Genomic DNA, 23,440 nt, shown 5'->3' on the forward strand with positions numbered 1-23,440 from the left:
GGGCAGAAACTCAGAGCACTGGCCCCGCTCAGCCATTTTCAGCCAATCAGCGCCCGGCCCGACTCTGACTCATCAGTTGCCAGGCACAGACCAAGGCCTCTCACTGCGTTAAATAATCGCAGACCGCGTGGGGTAATTTCCAGCCAATCAGAGCGTGTCTCGCTGATGACTCATCAGTTGCCAGGAGCGGAATTTGGGGGGGGGGAAGGTGACCCTGGGGATGGGCTGGGGACCCCAAATTAATCCAAAACGGGGTTGCGACCCCAAAACCGAGCAGGAGGGGCCTGGAGACCCCAAAACCATACACGGGGGAGGGGACTGGGGGAACAATCGGAAAGGGGAGGGAGAGTGGGGAAAAGAGGGGGGTGGGACCCCAAAATTGAGCTGGGAGGGGAATGGGACACCCAAATTAAGCTGGGAGGGGTATGGGATCCCAAAACTGAGCTGGGAGGGGGGTGGGACCCCCAAACCGGATGAAGCCAATTTTGTTCCTGGAATATGAAAAGTAGTTTATGGATATGCATGAGGGTCTATGAATATGCAACAGGCTGATGTCATGGGAGACAAGGACCATCGAGCAAAGGTTGTTATGTCCACCAAGACCCCCCAATTATTTTCAGGTACACCCCTTATATTAATCTGGTTTTAATTCCATCAGCCTGTTGCATATTCATAGACCCTCATGCATATCCATAAACTCATTTACATATTTCAGGAACTATTTTTCATGGCCCGTCCTTGGGGGTGTCTCCTCATTTCAGGAGCCTCCACTGAAATGGTAAATGTAATCTTCCTCCCTTTGAAAAAATTATTATTATTATTATTATTATTATTATTATTATTATTATTATTATTATTATTATCATCATCATCATCATCATCATCATCAATAAGAATAAACAACTATAAAAATTATAATTAACTATGAAATTAAGAGGCTCTCAGGCAAAGATATGGGAGTAAAAATAACAGTTCTTTATTAGGAAAAATTAAAAATACAAATGCAGGAGTACAAACAAAAAAAAAAGATGTGACAGAGTCAGAATCCTCTGGGAATCCAGTAGAGAATGAGGCTGATCCTTTGGAATCCAGTGAGAAAAGGGCTGATCCTTTGGGAATCCATTTCTTACCCCCCAAAGACAGGGCAAAGGCAGGGCCATGGAGTTTTTATAGGGTATCCCAAGGGTGGAGTTGGGGTTTGGGTCAGGGGAGGAGTTCTCAGCAACACAAGAAGGGTGAGATCAAATTCCTGCCTCTTAGCAACAGCAGCATTCCACACAGAATGAGTCCCCAAATCCTAAATTCCCTCTAAAACAACTGAGAAATTGTGGAACTGCAGATATATTTGATCAATTTCCTTCATTTAACCCAGTTTGGGGTGTTTTTAAAGGATGAAGGTGAAGCAGAGGAAAATTAAGGCCAAACCAAAAGGAGAAGCAGCCAGGAGTGTTCCCAACATGGATCACAGGGAATGTGATGACACCAGGCAGGGGGGGCCAGCTATCTCTAGGGGGAGCTCAGGCAGCCTGGGGGCGTCCTCAGGTGACCCAAGAGACCCAAATTTGGGAGAAAACCCCAGCATTTGGAGGTTCCAGGTGTTCTGGAAGGTTCCAGGTGCTCCAGGTGAGCTCCCAGGCCCCATTCCAGCCCCCCCAGGTGTGTTTGCTACCTATCCTCAGATGTGTGAGTTACCTGTAACTGAAACACCAGACAGGCCATGGCCCTGTGACACTCCCAGGTGTTACCTGTCCCAGGTGTGTTTGCTCCCTGTCCCAGCTGTGTTCTCTGTCCAGTGTGGCCTCACCTGCAGCTGGAAGGCCAGCTCAGCCGTGGCCCTGCGGGCGCTGACGGCTCCATCACACTCAGCCTGGGCCACCTGGAAGTCGCGCTGGGCTCGCGCCGTGGCCTCCTCGCTCAGCAGCTGCGCCGACACCTGCTCCTGCCGCGCCCGCGCCTCCTGTGGGGACAGCGGCACTGGGAGGGACTGGGAGGGACTGGGAGGGACTGGGAGGGACTGGGAAGGACTGGGGAATGGGGTGCTGGGAGCACTGGGTGTACAGGGGGTGTTGGGGCACTTGGGGAATGGGGGGAATGGGGGTACTGGGAGAGACTGGGAGGAACTGGAACAGGACTAGAAAGGCACTGGGAGCACTTGGGAGGGACTGGGGTACTGAGGGTACTGGGAGGAGCTGGACAAGAACTGGGAGGTGCTGGAGTGGGATTAGTGGGGTATTGGGAGAGTACTGGGGCTACTGGGGCAGTTTGGGGAATGGGGTACTGGGGACACTGGGAGGGACTGGGACAGACTGGAATGGGAAATGAACGGCACTGGGAGGGCACTGGGGAACGGGGTACTGGGAGCACTGGGATGAACTGGGACCCACAGGGAGAGCACTGGAGGGCACTGGGAATAGTGGGGGGTGACTGACAGGAAGGTGACCCAGCTGCCCCCAGGTGTGTCTCCAGGGGTGTCCCCAATGTCCCCAATGTCCCCGGTGTCACTCACGCGGATCCCGGCGTCGCATTTGGCCTCGGCCTCTCCCACGCGGGCGTCGCGCTGCACCTGCGCCGTGCGGCCCTTCCAGAGGGAGCGCAGGTAATCCTGCACGGGGACACACCTGTCACACCCGTGTCACCTCCCTGTCACACCTGTGTCACACCTGTGTCTCTTCCCTGTCACACTTGAGTCCCCATCTGTGTCACCCCTGCACCTGCGCTGTGCCGCCCTTCTCAAGGGAGTGCAGGTAACCCTGCACGGAGACACACCTGTCACACCTGTGCCACCTCCCTGTCACACCTGTGTCACACCTGTGTCACCCCATCCCCCCAGATGTATCCCAGGTGTGTATTAGCCTCCCCCAGCTGTCCCATATGTGCCCAGGTGTATCCCAGGTGTCCCCATCTTGTCCCTGGGCATCTCCAAGTGTGTCCCAGGTGTGTCCTGAGTGTCTCAGTTATGTCCCAGGTGTGCCCCAGGTGTGCCCAGGTATCTCCAGCTGCCCCCTCGGGTGTGTCCCAGCTCTCCCCAGCTGCTCCCAGGTGTATCCAAGGTGTATCCTGGCTGTCCCCAGGTATGCCAGGTGTCCCCACATGTGTCCCCAGCTGTCCCCGGCCATGCCCAGGTGCATCACCTGCTCGTCGTGCACGTCCTTGAGGGTGTAGCTGACCACGGAGATGCCCATGTTCACCAGGTCAGAGGAGGCCACATGGAAAACCTGATCCGAGAACTTCTGCCGGTCCTTGTAGATCTCCTGGGCGGGGCCGGGGTGGGGCTTAGCAGGGCGGGGCTCAAATGGGGGTGGGGCTTGGCTGGGCAGGGCCCAAGAGTGGGGGTTAAGTTGGGCAGGGCTCAGTGCTAAAAGGGGCAAGGCTTTGTAGGGTGGGGCTCAAATTAGGCAGGGCTCAACAGAGCAGGGCTGAAAGGGGTGGAGCTTAGAGGGGTGGGGCTCAAGTAGGTGGGGCTTAGCAGGGTGGGGCTCAAATAGGGTGGGACATTGCAGGGCAGGGGTGAAGCTTAGTGGGCCCGGGCTTAGCGGGGGGGGGACAAGGGGGTGGAGTTTAAATTGGGCCAGGCTTATTGGGGTGGGGCTTAGCAGAGAAAAGGCACAGGGATGGTGGGCGGGGCATGGTTTACCCAGGGGGCGTGGCTTGAGACAATGGGTGGTGCCAGGCAGGGGAAGTGCTATCTGGGGGTGTGGCTTTGATCTCAGGGGCGTGGTTTGGTTCTGTGGGTGTGGCTTAAGCAGAAAGAGATCAGGTTTAAGGTGGGATGTGGCTTCAGCAAAGTGGGCGTGACCTAAATTGAGGGGTGGGGTCACGATTAAGGCAGGGACATGACTTGATGCAGGGGCATGGCTGGAGTCATGGGGTGGAGTCTGGTGGGTGTGGCTTTGAGACAGGGTGGGGCTTATACTGGGGCAGGATCAAGAAGGGAGGCAGGGCTTAGGGTAGGGGTGGGGCAGGAGTGGGCATGGCTTTAGAGGGAAGGAGGATCTTGTGCTGGTGGGCAGGGCTTTAGCAAAAGGGTGACATATTGTGGGTGTGGCTTTACAGGGGGTATGGCCTCCTCCAGGGGTGGGGGCTTTCAAGGGGTGGAGCTTATGGGTCAAATGGGGGGAAATCTCTTAAAGAGCCACATCCCAGCCCAAGGGGAGATGGCAACTTCCCCCTGAGGGGGTGAGTCAATCCAGGTTGGCACAATGGGGGCGTGGCTTCTGAGATCTGGGATTTCTTAAAGGGGCCACGGCCCATCCCAAATGGGGGGCATTGGTTGGATCCCAAATGGGTGTGTCTGTCCTGGGAGGGGCGTGGCTTCCCCGAAGAGGGCGTGGCTTCCCCCAGCCCCACCTCCACAGTCATGTGGGCCATGATGGCGCGCTGGTGGCCCTCCAGCGTCTCCAGGGCGATCTGGCCGATCTCGCTCTCCGACTTGCCCAGGAACATCTGGCAGGCAGCTGCCAGCATCTCCTTGTTCTGCCCCTGGATCTTCACCTGTGGGGGAGCTGGGATCACCTGGGGACCCCCCCAGCCACCCCTGGGACCCCCCCAAAATTGGCATGGCCCCTTTCAGGGGTAGGTGTGGCATTGCCTTTTGAAGTTTAATTGATAGGGTGGGGACCACCAGGGTAGCGCCCTTTGTAGAGTATAATCCACTTGGAGAGGATTTAGGGGTCCACACCAATCCCAGCCCATTTCTGGGGAGGTCTTACCCCTCTTAAAGGGGTCCCCACCACCAAAAACTCCTTTTAAGGGAGGTCAAGACCCTCCAGTGGGATTTTGGTGTCCCCACCACCCAGAACCACTTTAAGGACTGGACCTTGACCCCTTTAAGAAGGGTTTAGGAAGGCTGCCCCATCACAAACCTTTTCTATTTCTTACGGTTTTGATAAAGGCTTTAAAGGGAGTTTAAATATTTTTTAAGGTTTTTTGAAAGGATTTTTAAAGGGTTTTTCCTCCTCTTAAGGAATTTTTGGGTCCCCACCACTCCAAGCCTCTTTTAAGGAGGATTCCCCCTCCAATCCCAGGGGTTTGGGGATCCCCAAAACTTCGAGCTCCTTTCAAGGGAATCCTCACCCCTAAATGCCCTTTCTGGGAGCCTTTTTAAACCCTGCAAGTGTTTCCGGTGGGCCCCACCACTCCAAACCCCCTTTAAAGGGCTCCTTCCTCCCCCTGATTTGTTTTGCGCTTCCCACTACCATCGCCGCTTTAAGAATGCCCTTAGGGGGGCCCCACAACAACCTCACTTAAAAGGGCCATGCCACCCCGGCTGGTTCGGGCAGGGAAGCCCCGGGGGGGTTTTGGGGGGTCCCGGGGGGTAACTGGGGGTCCCGGAGGATTTTTGGGAGGTTCTAAGGAGATTTCGGAGTTTCAGAGTGTCGGTTAGGGGGTCCCGAGGGGGTTTTGGGGGTACCCGCGTGGGATATTTGGGGGTTCTGGGGGGATTTGGGGGGTCCCAGAGGGGGATTTTGAGGGTTCCCAAAGAGATTTTCGGGGTTCTGAGTTGATTTTTGGGGGCTCTGAATGGGGTTGCTGGGGTCTGGGGAGGGCTGCAGGTACCGAGGGGCATTTTGGGGATCCCGGGAAGGATTTTGGGGGATCATGAGTGTATTTTTGGGGATTCCGAGGGGAGATTTTGGGGTGTCCAGGAGGGGATTTCTGGGGTTTTGATGGGAGATTTTTTAGGTGGTTTGGGGGGTCAAGGAAGGGACTTTTGGGGGATTCTGAGGTAGGATTTTCGGGAGCCAAGGAGGGGATTTTGGGGGGATTTTTAGGGTATTTTTGGCAGTCCAGGAGGGGATTTTTGGGGGCACAGAAAGCAATTCTGGGGGGATTTCTGGGGCGTTTTCTGGGGGGGGGGGTGGGATTTTTGAGGGGGGGGGGGTTGTGCTGTTTTGGGAGTCCAGGAGGGGATTTTGGGGGATTTTTGGCAGTTCTGATGGGGGATTTTTTGGGGTCCATGAGGGCATTTTTGGGGTACTTTCGGGGTGGTTTTGGGTCGTTCCAGGGGTACCTGTGCGATGCCGGTGACGGAGATGGGCACCCCGTGGCGGGTGTAAACCTTCTCACTGCGCACGGGCAGCGTCAGCGTGTTCAGGGAGATCCTGGGGAGGCCGGGGAGATCACCCCAAATCTCTGGGGAACCCCCCCCCACCCCGAACTCCCAAAAACCCCCCCGGGCCCCTCCTCACCGCTGGATCTGCTGCAGGCACGGGATCACCAACACCCGGCCCCCGGCCACCATCACCGGGGGGCTGCGGCAGAAACCTGGGGGACACCGAGAGCTGGGGGGGACCCTAAACCCTGGGGGGACCCCAAAACCTCGGGGGGACACGGGGACACCCTCAGGAATCCCCGGAACGGGTTTCGGGGGGGTCCCAGGAGGGGCTTGGAGGGGGTTGGGTTGGTCAGGGGGGACCTCAGGGGTTTTGAAGGGGGGAAATTGGGGGGAAAATCTGGGGGAAAATTTGGGGGGGAATCCCCAGGAGTCCCGGGGGGGGAGGGGGCAGAATGGATGGGGGGGACCCTCGGGGAGGGGTCTGGGGGGGTCCCAGGAGGGGTCCGGTCGAATGAGTCCCAGGATGAGTTTGGGGGTCCGGGGGGGGTTCCCAGGAGTTTTGGGGATAATTCTGGGGGTTCCTTGGAGGGTTTTGGGGGGGGGTTTTGTGGGTTCCCAGGAGATTTTGAGGGGAGAGATTCTGGGGGTTCCCGGGAGCTTTTGGGGAATTCCGGGGGTTCCCAGGAGATTGAAGGGCGCGGGCGGGGGTCCTGGAAGGGTTTTTGGGGGGAATTCTGGGGGTTCCCGGGAGTTTTTGGGGCATTCTGGGGGTTCACGGGAAATTCTGAGGGGATTTGGGGGTTCCCAGGAATTCTGAGGGTCACCAGGAGCCCCCGGGCCCCCCGAACTCACCCGACACCACCATGGCCTCGTTGGGGCCGCAGGTGAAGAACATCGCGGCGGGGAAGGGCCGCGGATCGATGGGAGCCGATGGGGATCGATGGGGATCAGTCGGGATCGATCGGAGCCACTCGGGATCAATCGCGATCCGCGACCGCCGCCCCGATCCCGGCAACCCCCGCGCTCGCCACTTCCGCATTAGCGCGGTGACGTCACCAAACACGCGGTTTCCCATTGGCTGCCGCGCCAAGGGCGGGCAGGGGAAATCTGTTCTGCCTGGCAACCTGTGACGTCCCTGATTTCCCGGCGCTCCATTGGCTGCGCCCTGCTCAGATTTCCGTATTTTCCATGGGAAATGAACAAATTCAGTAAAGGATGAACCTGGAGGTGAGGGCAGTGACGGCGTCTGGGGAGCTCCAGACCATGGCCGGGTCGTGGTCAGCTCATGGTCAGCTTATGGTCATCTCACGGTCAGCTCAATGTCAGCTCATGGCCATAATTGTATCATAGTCATCTCACAGCTGCGAAAGTGTCATGGTCAGAATCATCTCATGGTCATGGTCATTTGATCACAATCACCTCATGCTCATGGTCATCTCATGGTCAGGATCATGTTATGGTCATGGTCATGTTGTGGTCATTTCTTGGTCACAATTCCTCACGACCATGGTCATCTCACAGTCATTGTTATGTCATGGTCATAGTCATGGACGTTTCTTCATCACCTTATGGCCATGGTTGTGTCATGGTCATAGTCATGGTCATCTCATGGTCATCTCTTGGTCTCAATATCTCATGCTCATGGTCATGTCACAGTTGTAGTCGTGTCACCATCACACTCATGGTGTCACCATGATGGTCATGGTCAATTCCTGATCATAATCATCTCATGCTCATAGTCAACTCACCATAATGCTCATATCATTCCTGATTACCATCATCTCATGGTCATGGTCACAGTCATGGTCATAGTTCTGTCAAATTAATATCATGGTTATGGTCATGGTCATCTCGTGGTCATAATCATCTCTTTATCACCATTATCTCATGGTTGTGGTCACCTGTGGCCACAAAAATTTCATAGCCATGGTTATATTGTGTTCATCTCCTAATCTCAAACATCTCATGCTCTCGGTTGTGTCATGATCATTGCATGGTCATCTCTTGTTCACCATCATCTCATGCTCACTGTCATCTCACTGTAATGGTCATCTCATTGTCACCGTGTGGTCATCTCAAGGTCATGGTTGTGTCATGGTCATTGCATGATCAAGGTCATCTCATGGTCTTGATCACCCCATGGCCATAATTTAGTCATGATCATCTCATGGTCATTTCATGGTCATCTCATGGTCACAATCACATCATCAAAGCAATGGTTGTGTCACAGTCATGGGTATTCCATGGTCATGGTCATCTCATTGTAACGATCATCTCATGGTCATAATCCTGTCATGGTTGTGGTCATCTCACAATTGTCTCATGGCCTTGATCACCACATGGCCATGATGTGTTGTGGTCATTTCATGGTCTTTGGTCACAGTTATCACATGCTTACAGTCATGGTCATCTCACGGCCATGTCATGGTTATCTCATTGTTACCTCATGGTCAACTCATGGCCACAATCACATCATGGTCATCTTACATCTGTGGTTGTGTCATGGTCATGGTTATCTCTTGGTCAGCTCTTGAATCTTGTCATGATCTTGATCATTTCATGGTTGTGGTTGTATTATGGTCACAGTCATGGTGATCTCATAGCCTTGATCGCCACATGGCCATGGTTGCATTGTGGTGCTGGTCATGTCTTGGTCACTATAATCTCATGGTCACGGTGATCTCATGGTCACAGTTGTATCTCACTGTAGTGGTCATCTTATGATCATGGTTGTGTCATGGTCACGGTCATCTCATGGCCATCTCAGGGTGATGGTCATTTCCTGATGACCATCACCGTATTCTCATGGTTATCTCACTGTAATGGTCATCTCACAGTCATGTCATGACCATGATCACACATGGCCATGGTGTGTTCCGATCATCTCATGGTCATCTCTTGGTCACAATCATCTCATGCTCATGGTCATCTCATTGTAATGGTGATCCCATGGCCCTGGTTGTGTCATGGTCACGGTCATGGTCATTGCATTGTCATGGTCATTTTATGATCATCTCACATTCAACTCATTTGCCACAATCTTGTCATGGCCATCTCTCAGCTGTGGTTGGGCCATATGGTGGTGATCATCTCATGGTCACAGTCATCTCATGGCCTTCACATGGTCATGGTCATTTCCTGATCACCATCATCTCATGCTCAGGGTCATCTCACTGTAATGGTCATCTCATGATCATGTCATTGTCACTTCATGGTCACCTCAAGGCCACAGTTTTGCCATGGCCAATCAATGATCATCTCTTGGTCCAAATCATCTCACGGTCAGGGTTGTGGTTGTGTCATGGTCATGGTCACAGTCATGGCCATCCCATGGTCAGGGTCATCTCAGGGCTGTGTCACTCATGGTCATTCTCATCTCATGGCCATCTCATGCTTGTGTCATGGCCATGGTCATGGCCAGAGAACCTCTCTGAGATCCTGAGCCCTGATTTTGGGACACTCAAGGACCACTGGGGACAACAAGGCCTGGCCTGACCCCTCCCCCCATCCCACTGCCCCTCCAGGAGCCCAACGTGGCCAAACCCTCCTGGGGACACCTTGGACATGGGACATGGAGTGGGAAATGAATCCCAGGAGATGGAGTTGGGTGTGGCTGACAAGTCCCCATCCTGCTCCTGGTGTCCCCATCCCACTCCTGGTGTCCCCATCCTGCTCTTGCTTCCCCTATCCCAGTTCCTGGTGTCCCCATCCCTGCTCCCAGTGTCTCCATCTCTGTCCCAGTGATGCCATGCCCATTCCTGGCTCCCAGAGATGAACTGCCAGACACTGGAGGAGGGAACCCGGATTTATTGCCCCAAGCAGGATTTATTGCCCAAAGCAGGATAATTTCACACCAGAAGCAAAGCATTGTGAATATTTGTGGTTCTTGCCTTTAAAACACTGGAAAACGGGAAATGGATCCATTAGCAAGAGCTGTGGGGTGGGTGGGAACAGCAGGATGAGCTCTGCTGGCAGCTCTCAGCTTTCCTGGGAAGAGGGAAGGGGCAGGATCCAGCTCCATGGATTGCTCAGGCAGTGATTCCTGCCAGGATGAGAGAGGGTCATGGTGTCACCCTGTTCCTGTCCCCATTCCACAGGATGGACCTGGCTGGAGCCCATGGAGAGCAGGAGCTGCTCCAGAATCCCACCTGACCCCACCCCAATCCTGCTGCAATCCTGCTCCATACATCCCACCTGTTCCCACTCCATCCATTCTGTCCCAACCCTGCTCCATCCATCCCACCCCATTCCATCCAATCCATACTGCCCCAGTCATTCTCTGGAACCCGAACCGGATCCTGCTCCATTCCATCTCACCTGATCCTGCTCCAGAACCCAGCTCCAATCCCACTCTACAATTCCACCTGATTCCACTCTGGACCCTGCCCTGATCCAGACTCCCTCCCTGATCCCAGTCCATCCATCCTGCCCTGATCCCTCTCTGGAATCCCACCCTGATCCTGCTCTGTACCTGTGCTCAAGCCATTGGTTCCCACATCTTTTCCTGCAGAAAGAGAAGATCCATGAGATTCCAGCATGGATCACACGCTGGGATTAACCCCAGGATCCATCCTGGGATGCACACAGAGGGGATCCAGAGCTGGATCCACCATTGGAACTCACCGGCTGCCGGGTTGTATCCATTCCTGTCCCTCCTCCCTGTGGAAACAAAGTGGGATCAGCATCGGTGTCACAGGATTCCCAGAACGGTGCTGGGTGGATCCGTGTCCCTTCCCGACCCCCATCCCGTGTGTTACCAGATTGGAGCTTCCAGACGCCGAATCCGATGAGGACGATGAGGATGAGGATGGCAGCGATGACAGACACAGCGACCACCACGGAGAGATTCCCGCCAGATGTCGGCTCTGGGAAACGAGGGATAGTGAGGAGGAGAAGGGGAATCCCTGTTTGGGAATTCCAAATTCCCAATCCCCACATTCCCAGCCTCACCCCAAGCGAAGATCCCGGGCTCTGGCATTCCGGGATGCTCCACCCTGCACCGGTACTGCTCCCGCTCCTCCGGCAGCGCCTCGATCCTGGCCCAGGTGTGGAAGGTGCCGTCGCTGTTGGGAACGATCCCGCCCCACTCCGTCTCCTGATCCAAGGTTTCACCCCCCTTCATCCAGCTGACTGCGATTGTGTTGGGGTAGAATCCGTACACGTGGCAGGACAGGATCAGCGTCCCGTGTTCCTCTCTTCCGGACACATGGACATCAGGGGACTCTGGAATGGAATAATGGTAATGGACATCCATAGAATTCCCACTGGAATGGGTCTGGGGTGAGATCTGACCATGGAATTTCCACTGGAATGGGATGGGGGCAAGATCTGCCCATGAAATTCCATGGGAATGGGATGGGAGTGAAATCTGACCATGGAATTTCATAGGAATGGCATGGGGGTGAGATCTACCCATGGAATTCCCACAGGAATTACTGTGTTCCCAAGTCCTCCATTCCCAAATCCCAAACTCCCACAGGAATTCTGCTCCCACCTTTGCGCTCCAGCTCCTTCTGCCCGTACCCGACGTATTTCTGGAGCCATTCTGGGCAGATTTGGTTAAGGTAATTCGTCCACCTCTCAGCCACGGTCCCTTCCTCTTCCCAGCGCCTCCTGGTGATCTCAGCAGCGCTGTCGGCTGCCACAAATCTCCCGGATTCCAGGTCAAAGGAGATGAAATCCCGTCCATCGTAGCTGTGCTGGTAGGATCCACGAACACTCCCATCAGACAGGAGGTCACAGCCATAAACTCGCAAGTTTGTATGGAGACCTGGGGGAATTGCACCCACAGAGACCCATGGAATTGTGTCCCAGCCCCACAGAGCCCCATTCCAGTCCTATGGAGCCCCACAGTCTGATGGAGACCCACAGAACCTCATCCCAGCCCCTTGGAGCCCCATGAATCCACATCCCAGCCCCATGGATCCAAATCCCAGCTCCATGGATCCAATCCCAAATCCACAGATCCCATCCCAGCCCCATGGATCTACAACTCAACCCCATGGATCCCAACCTGTCCACACAGATCCCATTCCAGCCCCACAGCTCCCCCCACTCACCCCTGCTCTGGTTGTATCGCTCCCGCGCTGTCTCCAGGTTCCTGGCATCGATGTGCTGGCTGCTCACACCGATCTGGGTCTGCCCCTCCCAATATTCCTGCTCGACTCCATCCTTCATCCACTGTGTCAGCGGCTCTGCCCGGCCCCGCTCGCTGTCGTAGCGCATGAAGGGGATCCCATCCACGAATCCAAAGATCATGAACTGGGGGATCCCCGGGCTGGGCTCTGACACTGCCACGTACAGGTAACGCAGGGAGTGGAGAACTGGGGGGATAGGGAGATTTGGGGGGGCTGAGGGGATCATGGATCAATGAAAGGAGAACTGGGAGAGCTGGGAAGGGGTTTGGGGATCCTGGGGCCAAGGAAAGGGTGTGCAGGGTGGGAGAGGTGGGATGGACAGGAAAGGGCCTGCAGGGGGTCCTGGTGTCCAGGAATGGGGGCTCAGGGGGTTCCAGGGTTATGGAAAAGGGGATACAGGGACTGGGAGAGGTGGGATGGGGGCTCCAGGGGATCCCTGTGCCCAGAAAAGGGGTCACAAGGTAGGAGGACCTGGGAATAGGAATCTTGAGGGTCCTTGATGGAGAAGAAAGGGGAGGCTGGGGGCTGAGAAAAGCAGGAATGGGGGTCCAGGGGGTCTCAGGGACAAGGAAAAGAGGGGTCTGGGGATGGGGGAAGGCAGGAAAGAGGAGAAAGGGGGTGCAGGGGTGGATTGGTGCTGGATAAGGGGGTGCAGGGGGATCCCAGTACCCAGGACTGGAAATTCAGGGCAGTCTTAGAGCCCAGAATCCCCCCTGGAACCTCCACAACCACCCGGGGAAACTCCAGGACCGCCTGGGGATGTCCAAGGATCAGGAAGCAGAACCAGGAGAGCCAGGAAGGGCCCAAGGCTCAAGGAAGGGACTGGGAGAGGCGGGATGGGGGATCCAGGGGGTCCCTGAGCCCACCAAAGGGGGTCCAGGGGACCCCGGTGTTGAGGGCAGTGGGGTCTGGGAGCTGGGAAAGGCAGGAATGGGGCTCCAGGGGGTCCCTGGGGCACGGAAAGGGGGCTCTGGGGCTGGGAGAGGTGGGTGGATCCCGGGGACGCAGCTTGGGAGAAGGGAAAGCAAGACGGGGAAAAGGGGAATTCCAGGGAATTCATCTGGATCCCTCTGGATCCTCGCTGAGACCCCCTGGGACCCCCGGGGGACCCTCTGGGAACCCCTGGAACCCCTTCCAGGAAGCTCCAGGAATGGAGAACGGGGGGGACGCAGAAATTTGGGTGATCTGGGGGTGCAAAAGCCGAGGAAAAGGGCGGGGCTGGGGTCTGGGATGGGCGGGATGGCCGGGAATGGGGGTGCAGGGGGTCCCAGAGCACTGACGGGGGTGCGGGTGGTCCCAGTCCCGAATTAGGGGGGGCAGGGGATCCCCCCGCCGGGGGGGGTCCCAGTGCCCGAAAATGGGGGTTCCGGGGCCGCCGGTCACCAGAAATGGGGATTCAGGGGGTTCTGGTGCCAGATGAGGGTGAACAAGGGGGTCCCGGTGTGGCCAAAGGGGGCACAGGGGGGTCCCGGTGCCCGGAAATGGAGATTCAGGGGTGTCCCAGTGCCCAGGAATGGGGGTTCAGGGGATTCTCTACCCGGAATTCGGGGTTCAAGAGGGTCCCCAGTGTCCAGAAATGGGCGCTCAAGGGGTCCCCGTGCTCAGGAATGGGGGCTCAGTGCATTCTCATGCCCGGGAATGGCGGTTCAGGGAGGTTTACCTGCCCCGGAATGGGCTTCTGGGGGGTCCCGGTGCCAGATGAGGGGGTACAGGGGGGTCCCGGTGCTGGGGAAGGGGATGGAGGGGGGTCACAGGACCCAAAATGGGGCTATGAGGGGGTTCCCGTGCCCGGTAATAGAAGTTCAGGGGGGTCCCGGTGCCCGGAAATGGAAGTTCAGGCGGGTCCCGGTTTCGGGGTTCCCACTCACCTTTGGTCGCGCCCCCCGGGTCTCCCAGGAGCCCCAAGAGCAGCCCCAGAGCCAGCGCTGGAGCCATGGCGCTGCTCCGCTGCGGCCCCGCCCACAGCCCTGGCCCCGCCCCAACACTGGCCCCGCCCCCAGAGCCGCCTCCGGCCCCGCCATTGGCGCCGCTATTTCCTGCTCGCCAATGGCAGCCCGATCTGTCAGTGACGTCACCGGTCGCCGGGCAGATCCCGGTCTCGCAGGTTGGGACGCGGAAGCGAAAGGGACCGAAGAGGGCGGGGAGGGGGAGGGGACGGGGGAATTCCAGAGGATCCCTCAGGATCCCTCTGGATCCCCGCTGCGACCACCCTGGAGCCCTCGGAGAAGCACCTGGAACCCCCTGGGACCCCCTTAAGAAAGCGCCGGGAGTGGAGAACTGAGGGGATCGGGAAATTTGGGAGATCTGGGGTGCAAATGTGAAGGAAAAGGGCGGGTCTGGGCTCTGGGAAGGGCGGGAGGGCCGGGGAGGGGTGCAGGGGGTCCCAGAACACGTGAGGGGGGTTCAGGAGGGGTCCCAGTTCCGGATCAGGGGTGCAGGGGGGTCCCCATGCCCAGGAACGGAGGTTCAGGGGGTCCCAGGTCAAGGAAAGGGGGCTGAGGGCAATGGAAGTTCCAAGGGGTCCCTGTGCCCAGGAAAGGGGGTGCACGGGCCCCCGGTGTTGAGGAAGGTGGTGGGTGGGGGCTGGGGAAGGCAGGAGTGGGGGTCCAGGGGGTGCCGCGGTCAAGGAAAAGCGGGGGCTGGGGTGTCTGAGAGGGGGAGGGCTGCGACAGGGGGTTTTGGGGGGGGCATTGGGGCTGGATAAGGGGGTGCAGGGGGGTCCCTGTGCCTGAGAATGGAGGGTTTGGGAGGGTTCTCTTCCCGGATATTGGGGTGCACGAGGGTCCTGGTGCAGCGGAATGGGGGTTCAGGGGGGTCCCAGTGCCAGATAATGGCCTGGCTGGGATCCAGAGCTGAGGAAGGGGGGGCAGGGTGACCTCGTTCACAGGAATGGGGGGCTCAGAGAAGTCCTGGTGCCCAGGAATCGGGGTTCAGGGGAGTCCCGGTGCCGGATAAGGGGATGCACTGGGGTCCCGGTGCCAAGGAATGGGGGGTCAGGGGGGTTCCCTTTCCAGGTTCCCGAGTTAAAGGGGTCCTGCTGCCTAAAAAATGAGGCTAGGGGCTGTTCCAGTGCCCAGAAATTGAGGTTCGGGGGATCCTGATGCCACATAAGTGGATGCAGTGGATCCCAGTGCCAAGAAATGGGAATTGAGTGGGGTTTCTGTGTCCGGGAATGGGGGTTCAGGGGGATCCCGGTGCCCATAAATGGGGGTTCAGGAGAGCTTCTGTGCCCAGGAATCCCAGTTCAGGGAGCTCCAGGCTCCAGATAAGGGGTGCAGGGGTTATCGAGGCTGAGGAAGGGGGCACAGGGGGGTCCCGGTGCCCCGAAATTAGCGTTCAAGGCGGTCTCTGTGCCCAGGAAGGGGGATTCGCCCGGAAATGGAAGTTCGGGGGTCCCCGTGCCCAGGAATTGCGGTTCAGGGGGGTCCCGGTGCCGGGGCAGTCCCCGGTCCCCGGGCGGGTCCCGGTGCCGCAGCTTGGGAGACGCGAAAGTGACCGGGACAGCGCGGGGAGGGAGAGGGGACAGAGCAAACCCTGGGAATTCCCCTGAACCCCCCCGGGACCTGCCAGGACATCCCCGCAGGACGCACAGGGGGTGGAGAACTGGGGGCACGCAGAGATTGGGGGGTCTGGGGGCGTCCAAGGGCTGGGAAGCGGAACCGGGAGAACCGGGAAGGGTCCAAGGTTCCAGGAAGGGACTGTGAGAGGCGGGCTGGGGGATCCAGGGGGTCCCTGTGCCCACCAAAGGGGATCCAGGGGTCCCCGGTGTTGAGGGCAGTGGGGTCTGGGAGCTGGGAGAGGCAGGAATGGGGCTCCAGGGGGTCCCTGGGTCACGGAAAGGGGGCTCTGGGGCTGGGAGAGGCGGGCGGATCCCGGGGACGCAGCTTGGGAGAAGGGAAAGCAAGACGGGGAAAAGGGGAATTCCAGGGAATTCATCTGGATCCCACTGGATCCTCGCTGAGACCCCCTGGGACCCCCGGGAGATCCTCCGGGACCCCCTGGAACCCCTTCCAGGAAGCGCCGGGAATGGAGAACGGGGGGGACGCAGAAACTTGGGAGATCTGGGGGTGCAAAAGCCGAGGAAAAGGGCGGGTCTGGGATCTGGGAAGGGCGGGATGGCCGGGAATGGGGGTGCAGGGGGTCCCAGAGCACTGACGGGGGTGCGGGGGGTCCCAGTCCCGAATTAGGGGGGGCAGGGGGATCCCGGTGCCCAAAAATTGGGGTTCAGAGGGTTTCCGTGCCGAGGAATGCGGGTTCAGGGGGAGTTTCCTTCCCGGAATTCCGGGTTCAAGGGGTTCCCGCTGCCCCAAAATGGGGGTTCCGGGGGCTCCCGTGACCAGAAATGGGGGTTCAGGGGGTCCTGGTGCCAGATGAGGGCGAACAAGGGGGTCCCGGTGCTGCCAAAGGGGGCACAGGGGGGTCTGGGTGGCCAGAAATGGGCTCTCAAGGGGGTCCGCGTGCTCAGGAACGGGGGTTCAGGGGGGTTTTCCTGCCCAGAAATGGGGGTACAGGGGGGTCCCGGTGCCAGATAAAGGCGTACAGGGGGGTCCCGGTGGTGGAGAAGGTGATTGAGGGGGGTCACAGGACCCAAAATGGGGGTTCAGCGGGGTTCCCTGCCCGGGAATGGAGGTTTAGAGGGTGCTCGGTGCCCGGAAATGGAAGTTCAGAGGGTTACCGGCGCCCGGGAATTGCGGTTCAGGGGGTTCCCGGTTTCGGGGGGTCCCACTCACCTTTGGTCGCACACCCTGGGTTCCCCAGGAGCCCCAGGAGCCCCCAGAGCACCCCCAGCCCCAGCGCTGGAGCCATCGCAGCCGACTCCGATCGCGGCTGTGGCGCAGCTGGAGAGACGCGAAAGCGAAAGTGCCCGAGGGAGCGCGGGGGAGGGGAAAAGGGGGAGGGGGAAAGGGCGAATTCCAGGGAATTCACCTGGATCCCCTCCTGGCACCCCTCTGGATCCCTCGGGGATCCGTCTGGGACCCTCCAGGGACCCCCGGGCCGGGCTGTGCTGAACTCCCGGCCCTGCGCTCAAACTCTGCCCGGAGCCCGCTGGGCTCGGCCCAAAGCCGGGCAAGCATCGGGAGCAGCGGAGCCAATTTTTCCTGCGGGTGCGGGTCCCACCCCCGGCGGAGCAGGGCTGGGCGCTGGGAGCCGATCCCTGATTCCCAATCTCCTTCTCTCCCTCCCTCTGCTGTTCTCTCCCTTTCTTCTGGGGGATCATAAATCCCAGAGCGGCCGCAGAGCCCCGTGCCCAGGCCGGGTTTCCCAGCAAAGGGAGGCTGGGGCTGAGGTGCCCGGGCTGGCCGGGAATGGGGGCCCGGGGGTCCCCGGGGTCCCGGAAACGGGGGATCCAGGGGCTGGGAGAGGAGGATACCCGGGAAAGGGGGTGCAGGGGGTGTTGGTGCAGGATAAGGGGGTGCAGGGGGGTCCCAATGCCTGGGAATGGGATGGGGGGGGGGAAGAATCTGGGAAACGGCAGCAGCTGCTGGGGAAGGACTGGGACAGACTGGGACAGACTGGGAAAAGAACCCACTGGAAGCAGAACTGGGGCACCAGGGATCATACTGGGATATACTGGGACTGATGGGGTCACACTTGGAGTAACTGGCATAGTACTGGGAGTAACTGGGATCATACTGGAGGTGACTGGACTTATACTGGGAGCAACTGGGACCACAGCAGGGGCAAATGGCATCGGGTAAGGTGTGACCGGGCTCATACTGGAAGTGACCTGGGGCCCCACTGGGCTCTTACTGAGAGGGACTGAGAGTGAAAGGAACCATACAGGGCATGACTGGGACCACTGGGACCGTGTTGGGGGCAACTGCGATTCTACCGGGAGTGATTCTGAACATACTGGGAGTGACCGGGATCATCCAGGGGGTGACCGGGACCCACCGGTGAGGCGGCGGCGGAGCTGGGAGGCGGCCGCAGCGCAGGTGGGAGCCGCGCTGGGTTGTGCGGGGGCTCGGGGCTCGCTGCGGGTCTCGGGGGCGGCAGGGGGCTCAGGCGGGTTCGTTGTGCCGTGTCCGGCGCGTGTTGCCGCTGGCGTGAGGGCGCTGCGGGAGCGGCTGCCCGCGGTCTCCTTGCGGCCGCTGCCTCGGCAGGAGCCGCTGCCGGAGCAGCGCTGGCTCGGCCCGGTTGCTGTGGCCGGGACAGAGGCGGCTGCCCCGTGCCCGGGGCTGTGCGGGGAAATTCACGTGGCCGGAGGTTTCTGTGCCCAGAGGAGACAGAGGAGTCCTGTACAAGTGACTTTATTGCTGAGCAGAGGGAGAGGCCGTGGGGCATTTGCCCTGCGCTCTCTGCCATTGTTGTAGTTCGCAGCCTCCTTTTTATCCTCATTTTCCCGGCCTCATCTCCCTCTCCCTTTGCCCACTGGCTGAGGTACTTGGAAGGCTCAGACCTCCCGATCCCCCAACTGCATGTCCTCGTTAATGTGCATTCCCACTTTTGTAGAACAGCCGATATTCACGGCTCTGTTAAGTCTTTGTTCTGCTGGAAGTTCAGGAATCTAAGGGGACTTTGAGCAGCAGTCTGTGTCAATTAGTAACATTTTCTGAAACTGATGGGTTCTCCCATTACTTCCTTATCTAGGAATCCCTGACCCTATCTCCAAGCAGATGGACTCATTGACTCTGTTTTTTCTTCCTGGGTCCTCTTTGGTTTTGGGATTGTTCTCAGTGCCCTCATTCCCTGTCCTTCTGTAGCCGTTTCTGGATCAGGAGGCCTGGCTGCCACCTGCATCCCCTCGCTCAGCTGCTGAATGAGCTGCACTCTCAAGGTGTGGAGCAGGGGAAAAAGGTGAGAATTGCTGTAGCACATCAGAGCAGAAACAGCATTCGTTTAACCCATGGTCTGCCAGGGAACCACAAAACCGTGTCCCATTCCCTCCTTTCCACGTTTGCATTGGTGCATGAGCTGCTTTCTTGTTTCCTTTGTTATCTGTTTCACCACTTTTCCTTTGTCATCTTTTTGCAAACAGCAGTTTGAGTTATTGAATTTTCCAGAAACTCCTCTTTTTTCTGCTAACAGATAATCCGATCCCATCCCATGGTGAAATGTTGTGTTCCTCATTTCAGTGGATTGCTCAGCAGGAAGGTCAGGAGCTGGAGCTGTCTGGTTGGTTATTCCCAGGGCAGCTTGTAATCTAATGATGCCATTGAAATGGGAAATGGGTTCTGTGGCTCCTGACATGAATTGGTTTGGGTTCCCAGGGGCTGGTCCATGGTGTTGTAGGATTTGTTCTGGTGGCCATTCATCTTTTCCCCATTTTTGGGCGCTCCCTTCAGCCAAGACTGCATCAATTGATGCTTTTCTCTAATTTAATCATCAAATACTTGGATTCCAAACTGATTTCCCTGAACTTGTGATAGCCAGAACATCTCAGTGCTCTAATACACCCTATATAACGCAGACAGTGACAGCACATGTTGGAGTGGGCAGAGGGATGATTCCCCCCCATTTATTTATAGTGAAGTTTTCCCAACATTCTCCATTTGCTGTTTCCCTTTGCAGCTTCACCCGTTTCTGTTGCAGGGTCAGATATCCTCACCCTGGGCTCTGCCTTGAGCTGTGCAAATTCCATCAGTGCAAGCAGGCAGAGCTTGGGGTGAGGGGCAGAGGGAATCAGCCCAACTCCTGCCCCAGGCAAGAGACCCAGGTACATTGTCCAGGCTTTGCCCAGCAGTGTTCATTTGCATTTCTAAAGCTCCTCTGCAGGCTGCCTGGAATGAAGCTTCTCTTCCAGGGCTTGACTCACATATGCCTCCCCCCCCCCCCCACAAAAGCCAGGGTTTGGGGTATTTTTAATTTTTAGTGGTTTTTTTGAAGAGTTAATCAGTTAACTGTTAATCAGTTAAAGGGTCACCTTTAAAGGTCTTCTAGTTTTGCAAAATGCACCCTGAAGGTCAACACCAGAAAACCCAGACCAAAATTTTGCAATTCCAACAACCACACAAACACATGAGAAAAAGAATCCAAAGCAATAAAGATTTTTTCTACTTCTTCTGCAGAGAATAAAAATGATTCTCACACCCCTGGCCCAAACCTAACTGACAATATCAAAGTAGCATTAATTAGAAACAACATTCTCATGGTGTAATCTTATTCCAGCCAGCCCAGTGTGTGAGTGTAACTGAGCCCCAGAGTGGAATTGTGCCGTGTTGTTCCCCAGCAGCTGTGGCAGTGCAGGCCCAGACAGACATTTGACACAGAGGTACAACAGAACTGGCCTCTGTATCACCTTTTATAAAATTAATTTGTGTTCCCAGTTTAGGAATCAAATCCCTTGCCAGTAAATCATGATAACAATTAGGAGCAAATAAAAATTCATGCATTTCAAATCCATCTCCCAGATCTGCTAACAGTGGTTGAATAAAATCACTCCTCTTTTCCACTTATCCCCTCACTTATCAAACATATTTCTAGCATTTTTTCCCCCTTGGGTCTAACATTCAGAGTGGATTGAGAGGCCCCTGTGTCCATCAGGAGAGGCCTCCTCTCAATGCAGACCGAGCTGAATGTTCTCAAGGGCTCCAGTGTGGAGGGTCCCTGGTGTGATGGGAGCTGTGACAGCCCTGCCAATCCATGTCCATCAAGGGGTGGACTTGCTGGTCCTGAGGGTGCTGCTGTCTGTGCTTGCAGTGTCCTTGTGCCCTGCAGCTGGAGCCCTGATTCCTTGCCAGGGGCTGTTTGGGTGGGCTGTCCCCTGCCGAGGAGGGCAATGCCTCTGCCGGGTGCTTGTGGCCGAGCCCGTGCCCTGGGTGCTGGGGCCCCCTTGGGCCCTGGGGTTGATCCCTCAGGGGCTGTAGGAACTCTGCCCTGGCCTTTGCCTTCAGCTTGGCCTTTTGCTGCTCCCTTCTTGTATTCACCTGCTGGGCCTTTGTGCCCAAGTGCTGCAGGGCCTTCTTCTGCCCCTCCTGCAGCCCCCCTCAGTGCCTGTGGGTGCTCATCCTCTGAGAGCTGCTGAGCTTTCTGCAAAATCATTTGTATCTCCAGTAACCCTAACAAAATCCTTAAAAGACAATCTCCATGCTAAAATGTATAATCCACATTTCCCAGGTGTTCCTTGCTCCTCGTCCCTGTGCTCAGGGTGCCCTCCCCAGCCCGTATCCCAGAGCCGCTCCCTGTCCTGCCGCAGTGTCCAAAGGCGCCCCCCGGCGGGCAGGACCGGCAGCTCCACGGGGCCGGGCAGCGGCCGGGGCGTCCCGCAGCCTCCTGGGGGCCGGGGGCCACTGCCGGCCCTGCCCGGGGCTGGTGGGGTCAGGCAGCGCCCGGCGCTGAGCCCCGGCTGCCCCACAGCCCCGGCCCGGCCCCGCAGCTCCCCCCAGGCCCCCAGCCCGTGCTCCCGGTCCCGCACCTCTGCGCCCGGTGCTGCCGCTGCCCCCCACAGAGAAACCCCCTGAAACCCTGACCTCCTTGTTTTCCTCTCCGGGAAACCGGGGATACAAACGATCAGCTGGCAAATGTTGAGGATAAGACTCTGCTGAAAAACATCCAAATTCTGAGTATTTTTCTCTTCCTCCCCTTTTCTTTTTCTCACCACATAGATTCCTCCTGCTGCTTCCTGCCTTAACCATATTGCTGCACACTCCCCTTCACCCAGTCTCTTCCCAACACACCAATGCCATCCATCCCCTGTTGTCCAAATCCCTTCTCCACTTCTCTTATTGCCCCCCTGGGTGTCCAAGTTCTTAATCACCTCTGGGGGAATGTGCAAACTCCGTCAACCTTCTCCCAAGGGAGCCTTCAGAGATATTTTGGGATCATCATCCCTTTGGCACAGGACCCCTTCCTGGCTTTCCCTTTTCTAGCCTCCATGTGTGCCCTGCCATGCTCACTCCCCAAAGATCCCAGTGCACTCACTGATGAGATTTTCAGTGCTCTCTCCCTGCTGACTCTTCACAGCCCCCCTGATGTGTCACTCGTCTGTCTCCTGGTCACTCTCAGGTACCCAATCAGTCCCCGGTGCTGCCGCCCCCAAGGGGGCCGATCACCCAAACTGGGTGAGGCACCTTCAGCTGCACTCACTGCCTGCTGCCCCAGACGGTGGATAGAATTCCGGACGAGTCCCAAGGTGTGTGGAAAAATTGACGTCACCAGAGGATTCTGTCCACAAAGCAGACAGAGGAGTCCTGTAAAAGTAATTTCATTCCTAGAAAAATGGGAATGGCCATGAGACATTTCCCACGGGGTCTGTCCAGTTCTTGGAGGACACAGCTGCCTTTTCATCCTAATTTTCCTGGCCACATCTCCCTTTCCCTTTCTACATTGGCTGTAGTGCTTGAGAAGTACAGACTTCCCAATCCACCTACCACGTACCCCCTTAATATGCTCCCCACTTTTACATAGGGAACGATATTAATTTCTCTGTGAAGTCTTTGTTCTTCTTCTCGAAGTTCATGAATTTGGCAGGACCTTGTCTGAGCAGCAGTCTGTGTCATCAGTTAATAACATTTTCTTAAACTGATGGCTTCTCCCGTTTCTTGTGTCCAAGTCCCTGGCCCTATCTTTAATCAGATTCACAGCATCTGATTGTAAAGACACTTTCCTCTTCTTCCTTTTATGGGGATCCCGCGTTTGTGGGACATCCCCCCTGGAGCTGTGTGTCCCCCCCTTGCTGCAGCCCCAGCCCTCAGGCAGCGCTCAGCCAATCAGAGCACGCGGCTCTGATGACTCATCAGTTGCCAGGCAGACCCGCAGCTCTCAGCGTTCCTCACCTGCGCCCAGCGCCCCCCTCGGCCCCAGCGCCCCCCTCGAGCGGAATTTGGGGAGGTGGGAGTGGGGCAGCGCCAAGGCCGGGCCCCCCCGCGCTGTCCTGGCGGGAGCGGCTGCAGTGGGGACCGAGTGCGGGCGGGAGCGGCCGAGAGCCCAGCGCTGCCCCAGCCCGACCCGCCCCAGCTCCATCCCTGCCCCTGCCGTGGGATGCTGTGGGTTTGGGGGCAAGAGGGAGCCGGCAGCGGGTGCTGGGCCTGGGGCAGGAGGAGAAGCGAAGGAGAAGCAGGGTTGAGGAACAAAAGGGTCAAACGATGCACGTGGGAGGAGAAGGTGGGATTGTGCAGAAGGAGGAATAGCAGGAGGAAGAGGAGGAATAGCAGGAGGAAGAGGAGTGGGAGGAAGAGTAGGGACACAGGAGGAGGAACAGGAAGAGGAAGCAGCACAAGGTTGCACCTCTCCCTGTATCTGCAGCCTCTGACCCCAGCCCCAGGAGTATTGCCCCCCCCCCACATGCAGCAGATGACAGGGGATTGGG

The 23,440-nt window shown here is 57.3% G+C and overlaps 2 protein-coding genes and 1 pseudogene across 5 annotated transcripts; 1 reads left to right on the plus strand and 2 right to left on the minus strand.

Moving 5' to 3' along the window:
* The window catches only part of LOC136570615 (zinc finger protein 850-like), a 194,458-nt pseudogene that overhangs the window by 69,015 nt on the left and 102,003 nt on the right, over nucleotides 1-23,440 (plus strand).
* On the minus strand, nucleotides 953-7,061 carry LOC136570674 (flotillin-1-like). The gene is made up of 7 exons (XM_066571141.1): nucleotides 6,908-7,061; nucleotides 6,189-6,264; nucleotides 6,011-6,101; nucleotides 4,348-4,491; nucleotides 3,132-3,251; nucleotides 2,507-2,602; nucleotides 953-1,957 (listed from the first exon to the last, which is right to left on the minus strand). The coding sequence occupies exons 1-7, from the start codon at nucleotides 6,948-6,950 to the stop codon at nucleotides 1,742-1,744; spliced, it is 786 nt and encodes a 261-aa protein (XP_066427238.1). The 5' UTR covers nucleotides 6,951-7,061; the 3' UTR covers nucleotides 953-1,741.
* LOC136570643 (class I histocompatibility antigen, F10 alpha chain-like) lies at nucleotides 9,847-16,998 on the minus strand. Of its 4 annotated transcripts, none has more exons than XM_066571087.1 (8): nucleotides 16,923-16,998; nucleotides 12,115-12,378; nucleotides 11,550-11,825; nucleotides 11,006-11,278; nucleotides 10,813-10,920; nucleotides 10,679-10,714; nucleotides 10,527-10,559; nucleotides 9,847-10,097 (listed from the first exon to the last, which is right to left on the minus strand). In XM_066571087.1, the coding sequence occupies exons 1-8, from the start codon at nucleotides 16,996-16,998 to the stop codon at nucleotides 10,084-10,086; spliced, it is 1,080 nt and encodes a 359-aa protein (XP_066427184.1). In that variant the 3' UTR covers nucleotides 9,847-10,083. The 4 variants fall into 4 exon arrangements, with proteins under 4 accessions (XP_066427184.1, XP_066427183.1, XP_066427186.1 ...); XM_066571086.1 differs by having other exon boundaries at nucleotides 12,115-12,405; XM_066571089.1 differs by lacking the exon at nucleotides 16,923-16,998 and adding an exon at nucleotides 14,061-14,148.

This window comes from Molothrus aeneus, unplaced genomic scaffold (assembly GCF_037042795.1).
Source record: "Molothrus aeneus isolate 106 unplaced genomic scaffold, BPBGC_Maene_1.0 scaffold_35, whole genome shotgun sequence".
Classification (NCBI taxonomy): domain Eukaryota; kingdom Metazoa; phylum Chordata; class Aves; order Passeriformes; family Icteridae; genus Molothrus; species Molothrus aeneus.

What these genes read in the sequence shown, in the direction of transcription:
- LOC136570674 (XM_066571141.1), bottom strand. Translation starts at nt 6,950, where the DNA reads ATGTTCTTCACCTGCGGCCCCAACGAGGCCATGGTGGTGTCGG. An exon ending in AGGACGTGCACGACGAGCAG is followed by an intron (nt 2,603 to 3,131) that starts GTGATGCACCTG and finishes GTCCCCGTGCAG; the next exon opens with GATTACCTGCGCTCCCTCTG. An exon ending in AATGCGACGCCGGGATCCGC is followed by an intron (nt 1,958 to 2,506) that starts GTGAGTGACACC and finishes CTGTCCCCACAG; the next exon opens with GAGGCGCGGGCGCGGCAGGA.
- LOC136570643 (XM_066571085.1), bottom strand. Translation starts at nt 16,998, where the DNA reads ATGGCTCCAGCGCTGGGGCTGGGGGTGCTCTGGGGGCTCCTGGGGCTC. An exon ending in GCGATACAACCAGAGCAGGG is followed by an intron (nt 11,826 to 12,114) that starts GTGAGTGGGGGG and finishes CAATTCCCCCAG; the next exon opens with GTCTCCATACAAACTTGCGA. An exon ending in GCCCGGGATCTTCGCTTGGG is followed by an intron (nt 10,921 to 11,005) that starts GTGAGGCTGGGA and finishes CTCGTTTCCCAG; the next exon opens with AGCCGACATCTGGCGGGAAT.